The following is an 11614-nucleotide window of genomic DNA, read 5'->3' as shown; positions in this document are numbered from 1 at the left end:
AAAAGCTCCAGAGAGCCACTAGGGCGGCGCTAAAGAGCCGCATGCGGCTCTAGAGCCGCGGGTTGCCGACCCCTGACTTAGGATAATCCTGCTGGCTATAAAGAACACAGAAACCATTTGTTCATCATCTCTTAAATACTGAAATTGACAAATATCGTATACACTCCCGCAAATGTACGACTATTCTTCATGACAACAAGAGAGGAACGTATAATCTTTAAAATAAAACGAATTTGAAAACATTTAGTATGCAGTTAAGTATATGTGAAAATAATCTATGAGGTGGATTCAATAAATAACATGAATGTATGAACATGGGCCACTTTAAAGGGGACTTATCACTTTTCTGACTTGTAAATGTTGTTACAATTTTGGATACTTGTATTATCAACGCAAAAGCATCAAATCATAATGTTCATGCATTTATTGTGAGCTTGCACACAGTTTTAGATGCCTGCCTTTTTTTAACAGTGGGCAAAGTATGACATCACAGTGTGGTGGACGTACTTATGTGGGCATCGTAGTACATGCTCTCTGCCTGCGTTAAGCGCAACTTTCACACCAAAGCATAGCCAAAAAAATAGTATCTAGTCCACAAGGAATTGTGTTATATGTAGATTACAATAATGATGGGTCCCCTTTAAGGAACATTATAAGCATATGTTGTTGAGGCACAGTGCCTTATATCATTATCAGACATGTATCACAGCAGGGGATGGATCAAATAAGCTCTGCTTGCTTCTTCCCACTCATTTTGGACTTTGAACTATTTAAGTGCAAGTGGGATTGTTTATATGATGTCAATATTTGACATGATCTAATTAAAATTGGAGTGATTAATTGAGTGCTCCATTTACACTTCCAAAGTTGCACTCATCTGAAAGGGGCCCCAAAATCAACTTTTCTTACCTATTTGTACCTGCTGTTGTGTATTTAGGATCTGCATAATTCCTGAAAATGTGAAATTCATCCATTGAGTGGTGCAATCAGTGGATTATCCGTGTATAGTATAAATTCACAAGTGGCGAGGGGCCGCCATTGTAGCCCGACACTGTAGTCAATAAGCTCCATTTTTTCCGCTATCCTCTTGCGGTGGGGCAGACTGGCTCGTACATGCACATGCATCCTCCGCTGACGCCATTTCTAATAGAAAGTAGCGTATAGTTCAAACTTATACCTTTCTGTAGAGTCGATCTGGAAGCTAAAAAAAATACAACAAAGATGGCGGTGAGAAGACGTTGTCAAAGTGAAGGAACGTAAATAAGACAGTCCACAAAGCGGGGCATCCTGAAGAGACGGCCAGAAAGCTGCATGAAAACGGTCTGTAAAACATAATCTATGCATCATTTATAAATAAATAAATAAATGATAAATGGGTTATACTTGTATAGCGCTTTTCTACCTTCAAGGTACTCAAAGCGCTTTGACAGTATTTCCACATTCACCCATTCACACACACACTGATGGAGGGAGCTGCCATGCAAGGCGCTACCAGCACCCATCAGGAGCAAGGGTGAAGTGTCTTGCCCAAGGACACAACGGACGTGACTAGGATGGTAGAAGGTGGGGATTTAGATTTAGACCAAAGAACCACCATCACATGTTATGTGGACCACAAAGAAGTGTTTTGAATGTAGAAATAAATCATAACATGACCCCTTTAACACCACCAATAATTTATTAAAACATCTTCTGTTATTTGCACATTTGATTTTCCTCATTCCTTTTTAATTGCTTTCGTCAAAGGTGTGTAATGGTAACTTCACATTCTTCACAATGGCATCTTTACTGCTTGATTTCTTTCCTACATTCTTCTTAGCTTGTCTTTCGGCATCCTCGGTTCCACTACTTCCTCAGAATAAAATGTTGGTTTTCTTGCAAGTTGAGCTTGGCTATTCTCTATATCTTTCAGACCATTCATCATTGCCACCGTCTACACAACAGCTACTAGACTAGCGCAGGCTGGGTAACAAAAAAGTTTTTGTCAATTGTGCATCTCAGTGTGTGCTGCTGAATCAATGTTTTTGCTCCAAGTGAACAGGATTATTGTGTTTCACCTGTGTGTGTTTATTCATGTGTTTTACCATATAGGTCTTTTGAGAGAATTTTTCACCACACACTGAACAACAAAAAGGTTTTTCTCCCGTGTGCGTTCTCATGTGTCTATTCATAGTTGACTTATCAGAGAATCTTTTACTGCACACTGAACACCAAAAAGGTCTTTCTCCTGTGTGCGTTCTCATGTGACTTTTTATAGTTGACTTTTGAGTAAACGTTTTACCGCACAATGAACACTTAAAAGGTTTTTCTCCCGTGTGTGTTCTCATGTGTTTTACCATGTTCGACTTTACAGAGATTTTTTTACCACAAACTGAACAACTAAAAAGTTTTTCTGCTGTGTGAGTTTTCATGTGTTTTACCACATATGACTTTTGAGAGAATATTTTACTGCATACTGAACAACTAAAAGGTTTTTCCTCCGTGTGTGTTCTCATGTGTTTTACCATATTCGACTTACTAGAGATTCCTTTATCACAAACTGAACAACTAAAAAGTTGTTCTCCTGTGTGTGTTCTCATGTGTCTTACCACATATGACTTTTGAGAGAATATTTTACCGCACACTGAACAACTAAATGTTTTTTGTACTATTTGTGTTCCCTTGTGAATGTTACCCAAAACTCCTAGTTTTTTAACTGTCATCTTTTCAGAGCCTTCAGAGTGTTGAATGTCAGTGTGAGTCCTCATAACCCCTTTACAGTCTGTATTGCTGCTCAAAGGTTCTTGGGCGTCGTTTTCATCCTCAGGAGAGTGTGACGTTGTGTCATCACTGTCCGAGAGTGGAGCTAAGAGGTGGTTTGCTTGTAATCCTCCACAATCCTCGCCATCATTTTCTGTTGTTATGCTTTCTGGTGAGCTGCTGCTTGGAGGCTCTTCCCCTTTGTTCTTCTCACTTGGACTGTGATGAAGCTGTGAGGACTCAGGTGGTTCATATTCATGGTATTCAGTCTTCACAGAGACACCAGTCAGTGGCAACTTAGCGTTATCTTCCTTCAAAGGTAGAAGACGCTCTCTATCCTGAGTGATCCAGAGTTCCTCCTCTTCCTCTTTGATGTGGGGGGGCTGTGGATCTTTCTGCTTCAAAGTGGAGCTCCCCTGCTGTGGCTGAGAGGGAAGTTCATCTTGATGACCAATCAGCTGCTGGATATCTGCAAGACAATGAGCAACAAAAAAACGCTTCTTTATTTTCTGCCATGTAATGTCTCGGAAGATATTTGCCTCAAGTCCCAAATTAACTGCCAAATCCCGATCTACTGGATTGTTGTTGAATAGTAACTTAAACACGTGCTCATATTGCTAGGTTGCACAAAACTCACATCTGTCTTGGATTCAAGCGCTTTGGGGTCATTTCAGGGAGGGGTATTGGCAAGGACTTCATGATACAGTATGCATCCCTATACATTGCAGTAATGCAATAATGTGATATACAGTGGGTACGGAAAGTATTCAGACTACTTAAAATATTTCACTTTTTGCTCATTTGTTTAAATCAAAAAAGTTAATTTTTATTTCTCATTAATGTACACTCATCACCTCATCTTTACAGGAAAAAACAGATGTAGATTTTTTTTTTAGAAGTTTATTAAAATATCACATGGTCATAAGTATTTAGACCCTTTGCTCAGTATTGAGTAGATGCACCCTTTAAGCTTGTACAGCCATGAGTCTTCTTGGGAATGATGCCACAAGTTTTTCACACCTGGATTTGGGGATTGTCTGCCATTCTTCCTTGATACAAGTATCTAGGCACAATTTTAGACAATAAATTGACCTTTGATGCCAACACTGACCGTATTTGCAAGAAAGCCAATTAGAGGCCGTTTTTCTTGAGAAGACTGAGGGGCTTTCAGGTTGATAGGACACTGATGAGGATGTTCTATTCATCTTGTATCGAGTCTATTTTAACTTATTCTATCCATTCCTGGTTTGGTAACCTCAGTGTGGCCAATAAAAACAGACTAGGTGGTATAATCAAGGTATGCCAAAAGACCATAGGCACTACCTTGAAACCCCTGAACCAGATCTATCAGGCCAGAGTCATCCAGAAGGCAAAAGCCATTCTGGTCAACCCTCAGCACCCTCTCTTCTCGGAGTTTAGACTCTTGCCCTCAGGATGCAGGTGCGCCCCTAGTAATAGAAAGGCCAAAAACAACAGATACATAAGCTCCTTTGTTCCCTCAGCTGTTGACTTTATAAATGAGCTTCTTAAACAAGCTTAGCTGCTATGCAGTCACTTTAGTGGGAAGCGACTTGTGATGATTAGTTTTAATTGTATTACAAATGTTTTTAGTTTTTCGCTCAATGCCTTCATGATGGTTTGTATATTGTATGTATTTTATGTATTTGTACTTTGTTTTTACTGTTGTACCTTGTTTTTACTGTTGAACCTTGTTTTTAATGACTACTGCTGCAAACCAAATTGCCCCTCGGGGACAATAAAAGATTTTGTAAGTCTAAGTCTAAGTCTAAGTCTAAGACCCTCTCCAGTTCTGTCAGGTTGGATGGTGAGCGCTCAAAGACAGCCATTTTCAGGTCTCCCAAGATGCTTCATTCGGTTTAGGTCAGGGCTCTGGCTGGGCCAATCAAGAATGGTCACCGAGATAATCTGAAGCCACCCCTTTGATATTTTAGCTGTGTGCTTAGGGTCATTGTCTTGTTGGAAGGTAAACCTTCGGCCCAGTCTGAGGTCCTGAGCACTGTGGAAGAGGTTTTCTTCCAAGTTATCTCTGTACTTGGCCGCATTCATCTTTCCTTCAATTGCAACCAGTTGTCCTGTCTCTGCAGCTGAAAAACACACCCACAGCATGATGCTGCCATCACCATGTTTCACTGTTGGAATTGTAGTGGGCAGGTGATGAGCAGCGCCTGGTTTTCTCCACACATACTGCTTAGAATGAATGCCAAAAAGTTCAATCTCGGTCTCATCTGACCAGAGAATCATATTTCTCATAGTCAGGGAATCCTTTGTGTGTTTTTTGGCAAACTCTATGCAGGCTTTCATACATTGTGCACTGAGGAGTGGAGTGATAGTTGACTTTGTGGAACATTGTCCCATCTCCCTATTGCATCTCTCAGGCTCAGCCACAGTGATCTTTGGATTCTTCTTTACCTCTCTCACCAAGGCTCTTCTCCCACGATTGCTCAGTTTGGCTGGACGGCCGGATTAAGGAAGAGTTGTGGTTGTCCCAAACTTCTTCCATTTAAGGATTATGGAGGCCACTGTGCTCTTAAGAACCTTGAGTGCGGCAGAAATTATTTTGTAACCTTGGCCAGATCTGTGCCTTGCCACAATTCTGTATCTAACCTCCTTGAGCAGTTTCATCGACTTCATGATTCTCAATTGCTCTGTCATGCAATGTGAGCTGTAAGGTTTTATATAAACAGGGTAGTGCCTTTCCTAATCAAGTCCAATCCGTTTAAATATACACCACTGGACTCCAATGAAGTAGCAGAACCCTCTCAAGGAAGATCAGAATAATTAGGCAGAATGTGAGTTAAATACGAGTGTCACAGCAAAGGCTCTGAATACTTATGACCATGATATTTAAATGTTTCTATTTCAATACATTTGCAAAAATGTCTACATTTCTGTTTTTTTCTGTACAGATGGGGTTCTGAGGGTACTTTATTGACTGATGAGAAATAAAATAAACTTTTTGATTTTAGCAAATGGCTGCAATGAAAACAAAGAGGATAATTTAATGGGGTGAATACTTTTTGTACCCACTGTAGATTGCAGTTCTGTGGGAAACATGTTTTTAATCAGAATGTTGTACAGACATTAAAAAAAAAAATTCAGGTAATTTATATAGGGTGTATACCAGGGATGTCAAACATGCGGCCAAACAGGTTCAATCCGGCCTACGAGATGAGTTTGTTAAGTGCAAAATGTTGCTGTATTTTCAAAATTAAAGAAACTGCTGTTCTGAATGTGTCCACTGGATGTCACGATAGTAATTCTGTGATGCAAGCAAATGGTTTATACCGGGGCGAGCAAGTATAACAAGCAAAAGTCCACGGTAAAGCGGGGCTGCGACTCCTCCCCCTCGACCCAATGCAAAACAAACAGGAGCAAAATAAACAATTGGTAACCCCACCTTAAATGCTGCATGAGACACTGCACCTTGATATAGTTATGTGAAAATGATTGTCTTCTATGCAAATTTAAAGAAAGTGAACAGTGGAAATGACAAATGTGGTACTTGACACATTTAAACATTTTTATTTATGCATTATGATGTTTCTTGTTCAATCATAGATGAGCTGTGACTCAAAGTATAATTGCTTTGTAAATACACTGAGATTAAGTCTAAGCTCATTGAGTTCTTCACTGTGTTTTTGCAGCTGTACCAATTTTTTGCTCAAAATGTTCAACTATCTTGGGGGTTTATTTGTCAAGAGGATTTTTTGGGATATGTACATTTTCATAATGTGCTTCTTCTATTTTGGGTCGAAGTAAAACAGAAAAAAATCTAAAAGTTGTCGTAGTTGTATTTTTAAGTTATTATGCCGTGATTTTACCCATCTGGTCCATGTGGTAATGGATTCTCTTCCATGCGGCCCCTGAGCTAAAATTAGTTTGACACCCCTGGTTTATGCCCTGTTACAAATCTGAACCTGATTCTATTTGAAACATTGCATATGATATAAGGAACTGTAGATGAATTAGACAACTAACACACCATCTATGTAGTAAAGTAACTTACTCTTAATTATGCTCAACTCGAACTTTATTACCTCCCTGCTTGGCACTCAGCATCAAGGGTTGGAATTGGGGGTTAAATCACCAAAAATGATTCCCGGGCGCAGCCACCGCTGCTGCTCACTGCTCCCCTCACCTCCCAGGGTGTGATCAAGGGTGATGGGTCAAATGCAGATAATAATTTCGCCACACCTAGTGTGTGTGTGACAATCATTGGTACTTTAACTTTTTTTTAACTTTATTGGAGCACAGCACACGGATACATTATGCACCGCTGCCTAGGACCCCGCCTGAACCCCTAGCGGTGGTCACGGTGCTGCCTGATCAAAAATGGCACATTAACATTACAACATTCCCTCCACCCATAGTTCAGGACTCCAGTCAAATATTCCTAGTCCCCTTTTAGTGTAATACACAACCCCCGGAAAACGACGTTGGACGCGATGGTCGTTGATACCACACACTAGTCTGTCAACAAACGAAGAAACGGACTAACCTTGTTGTCTCGATTTGGAACGAAACTCGAATCGTTCCGCAATCGAACTAGGTTTTGGCGAGAAGTGATCCGTTAATTTCTGAAGCATCTCCGTCAATGTCACGTCTGTATCCGCAGGCTGGCACAAATCCCGCAACACTGCACATACTTTGGCCCCACACGAAGTCAGGAAAATTGCCTTCTGTTGTCCTTCGTCTGTGATTTTGTTAGCCACCAAGTAACAGTCCAGGCGTTCAGCATACTGTTGCCAATCATCCGTAGCCTGGTCAAACTCCGTCAAATTTCCAAACAACGCCATTGAAGTCTTGATTTATCCTCGTCGCCAATGTAGTAAAGTGACTTAGTCTTAATTATGCTCAACTCGAACTTTATTGAAGCCCAGCACACAGATACATTATGCACCGCGGCTCTAAACAATGCCCGTTGCCTAGGACCCCGCCTGAACCCTAAGCGGTGGTCACGGTGCTGCCTGATCAAAAATGGCACATTAAAACAGTGTTTTTCAACCACTGTGCCGCGGCACACTAGTGTACCGTGAGATATTGTCTGGTGTGCCATGGGAGATTATGTAATCTCACCTAATTGGGCAGCACAGTGGAACAGGGGTTAGTGCATGTGCCTCACAATACGAAGGTCCCGAGTAGTTCTGAGTTCAATCCCGGGCTCGGGATCTTTCTGTGTGGAGTTTGCATGTTCTCCGCGTGACTGCGTGGGTTCCCTCCGGGTACTCCGGCTTCCTCCCATCTCCAAAGACATGCACCTGGGGATAGGTTGATTGGCAACACTAAAATTGGCCCTAGTGTGTGAATGTGAGTGTGAATGTTGTCTGTCTATCTGTGTTGGCCCTGTGATGAGGTGGCGACTTGTCCAGGGTGTACCCCGCCTTCCGCCCGAATGCAGCTGAGATAGGCTCCAGCACCCCCCGCGTCCCCAAAAGGGACAAGCGGTAGAAAATAGATGGATGGATGGATTAAAAATATTTTCTGCACACCAGTAATTATAATCCCCAAATATGCCTTTGTTGAGTGTCTGTGCTGTCTAGAGATCGGCGGAGTAACCGTGTAATACTCTTCCATATCAGTAGGTGGCAGCAGGTAGCTAATTGCTTTGTAGATGTCGGGAACATGGTTTGTCGTGATCACAATATGCAGACAACAGCAGGAGGCAGTGTGCAGGTAAAAAGGTATCTAATGCTTAAACCAAAAATAAACAAAAGGCAAGTGCCGCTAAGAAAAGGCATTGAAGCTTAGGGATGGCTATGCAAAACAAAGCTAAAACTGAACCGGCTGCAAAGTCAACAAAAACAGAATGTTGGATGACAGCAAAGACTTACAGCGTGTGGAGCAGCAGACGGCGTCCACAAAGTACATCCGTACAAGACATGACAATTAACAACAAAATAGGAGCGCAAGAAAAGAACTAAAACACTACACACAGGAAAACACCAAAAAACTCCAAATAAGTCACAGCGTGATGTGACAGGTCATGAGCGTACACCTACTTTGAGACAAGAGCTATATTGATGCATGGTTGGTTATGGTTTGAATTCATATCCAACAATTGCGAGAACAACTTTTTATTTGTCACTATCGGCTGCTGAGTTTCATTTTTTAATGTTTTTTGCTGGTGGTGTGCCTCAAGATTTTTTCAATGAAAAAAATGTGCCTTGGCTCAGAAAAGGTTGAAAAACACTGCATTAAACAATGTCCACACGAACACGGAGAGTTTCAAAAACATATATTTGTGGGTAAAACAATCTCCATTCACACAAGTTTAGTTTCAAAACTGTCTATGACTACACACAAACGCATACACCTGCTGTCATGCACATTTTGTCCAATGAGAAGCCTGAAAAAAGAAACGACAGCTGACTTGGTGGAATTACACCTCTATTATGTTTATTTTGATATACTAGACGTACAATGACATGTACATTATCTTTAAAATCAGCCTGCACGTAAACAGAGCCCTGGGAACATTATTAAAGAGCGAATGCACGCCTGTGCTGCTGAAACCCAACACTCGTAGAATTATAACATGTTCAGCAACATGGTGATGTATTACATGTGCAGTGAAGTCTATATTATTTCTAAAATCAGCACGCACTAACGAGCCAAGGAAACCCTTTTCCATGTTTAAGGGAATTATAAGTTAAGTTAGAGTCAAAGTACCAATGATTGTCACACACACACTAGGTGTGGTGAAATTTGTCCTCTGCATTTGACCCATCCCCTTGTTCACTCCATGGGATGTGAGGGGAGCAGTGGGCTCTTTTTGGCGATTTAACCCCCAATTCCAACCCTTGATGCTGAGTGCCAAGCGGGGAGGTAATGGGTCCCATTTTTATAGTCTTTGGTATGACTTTGCCGGGGTTTGAACTCACAACCTACCGATCTCAGGACGGACACTCTAACCACTAGGCCACTAAAGCATTTAATCATGGATATAGTGATATGCTACATGTGTAATGAAGTTATATTGTCTTTAACATCAGTACACACTACAAGGAGGACGATACATCATGTTTTTGTTGTTGTTGCTCGGTCGCTTTGTACGAGCGTGCACGGTCGCGCCTTAACCTGACTCTCGCCAGATCCTTGTAATTCGCTGAGCTCCACACAAGGATCTGGGATTGAGGGCAATGCAAACTCCTTCAATATAGCAAAAAATAATGAACCAATCAGGATCGCCGGGTGGGATTTCATAGATGTGACGTAGCGCCGAAGCGACTGTTTGATTCAAACATGTGGCAAAACAGTTGCTACTGCTGTTTTGCCACATCGATCGTCTACTGACATTGCTGCGTTGTTTCAGTAAAAGTTCTCTAACTTTTCGCTCTGTTGTTATCCAATATGTCGGCTGTTCTGACATTGTTTTCGTTTTGCATAGCCTTCCCATTGTTTTAGTGAGCAACAATGTATTTGGTGTGACCATGAAGGAAGAAAACCGTGTCGTCTGCATACATTAAGCATTCAGCTTCAGGACAAATAGTGGGCCAATCATTAATATATAGAGGCTAAATAAAAGGGGGCCTAATATTGACCCCTGAGGGACTCCGGAGGTTAGCCTAAGAGAGTCAGATTTGCAGTTGTTAACTCATACAGATTGTGTTCTATCATGCAGATACGATTCAATCCAGCTCACAGCATTTTGAGAGAAGTACAATTTTGAGAGCTTGGTAAGAAGAAAATAATGATTTACTGTATCAAATGCTTTTCCGAGGTCCAAAAATAAAATTTTTTGGAACGCTGCACTTTGGCCAGCGTTTGTAAAAGTCTGCGTTTTTAAAGACAAAAGTATGCATCTGCGTGTGGACAAGAGGCCTAAACGCAGAGATAAGTATGCGTTTATTAAGTACCTGTGTTCGTGTAGACATGGCCCCAATTTGATGATGTACGGGCCTGGAAAGAACTATGTAATTCATATGATTTCACTGAGTATCTGTGGATGCTGACTGGCCGGTGTGGTTGTCCTTCCTTGCTCTTTGCGTCTGATTTCAACGCTGTTTTAGGATCACCAAGTTTTAAACGTTGGTATTTTTCAAATCCTGCTTGTAAACATGTAAACTTACCTTTAACCTGGATCACAATTTGAGTCTTGCGAGCAGCTTCCATTTGTTGTCGTTGTCGCTCGTTCTCTTCTCTTGTTCGGCAAAGTTCCGCCTCGTATGACGATATCGTTCTTTCAAACAGGCGGAATATTTCATCGGCTGCCACCATTAGTCGCTCCTTCACCAACTCTTTTAACATTTTGAATGTTATATATCGTCGCTATCGTTTGTGTCGCGCTTGTAATCTCTGCCCTTTTCTTCTTCTTCTTTTGAGTTTCCGGCAGACGACACACTTTGGGTGTACTACTGCTCCCCGCAGGCTCTTAGTGGTATTTCTTCATCACCTCAGATTTTGGTTTGATTGATTGATTGAAACTTTTATTAGTAGATTTCACAGCACAGTACATATTCCACACAATTGACCACTAAATGGTAACACCCGAATAAGTTGTTCAACTTGTTTAAGTCGGGGTCCATGTTAATCAATTCATGGTAATCATGTTTTTTTAAACCCTCTTTTTCAGTTTTCTTAGTGTTCCCAGCTGAGAATAGTATTTTGTGTTTTTTCTCACAGTTTGGCACACATGATGGCTCTCTCCGCATTATATTCATTGCAAACTGTAAACTCCTCATCCCCACAGGTGCATTTTCCATCCAGTATGCCCATCCATCCATTTCCTACCGCTTGTCCCGTTCGGGGTTGCGGGGGGTGCTGTTACCTATCTCAGCTGCATTCGGGTCATCGCAGGGCCAACACAGATAGACAGACAACATTCACACACTAGAGCCAATTTAGTGTTGCCAAT

At 41.4% G+C, this 11614-nt stretch overlaps 1 protein-coding gene across 2 annotated transcripts; it reads right to left on the bottom strand.

Moving 5' to 3' along the window:
* Nucleotides 1-1659: 1659 nt before the first annotated feature.
* On the bottom strand, nt 1660-11098 carry LOC133658292 (zinc finger protein OZF-like). 2 transcript variants are annotated; one of them, XM_062060165.1, is made up of 2 exons: nt 10830-11098; nt 1660-3208 (listed from the first exon to the last, which is right to left on the bottom strand). In XM_062060165.1, exons 1-2 carry the CDS (start codon nt 11005-11007, stop codon nt 2016-2018), a joined length of 1371 nt encoding a protein of 456 aa, XP_061916149.1. In that variant the 5' UTR covers nt 11008-11098; the 3' UTR covers nt 1660-2015. The 2 variants fall into 2 exon arrangements, with proteins under 2 accessions (XP_061916149.1, XP_061916148.1); XM_062060164.1 differs by lacking the exon at nt 10830-11098 and adding an exon at nt 7259-7730.
* Nucleotides 11099-11614: the final 516 nt, after the last annotated feature.

This window comes from Entelurus aequoreus, linkage group LG10 (assembly GCF_033978785.1).
Source record: "Entelurus aequoreus isolate RoL-2023_Sb linkage group LG10, RoL_Eaeq_v1.1, whole genome shotgun sequence".
NCBI classification, from domain to species: Eukaryota; Metazoa; Chordata; class Actinopteri; order Syngnathiformes; family Syngnathidae; genus Entelurus; species Entelurus aequoreus.
The sequence above is the reverse complement of the archived record's forward strand: the minus strand, read 5'-3'. Positions and strand labels throughout refer to the sequence as shown.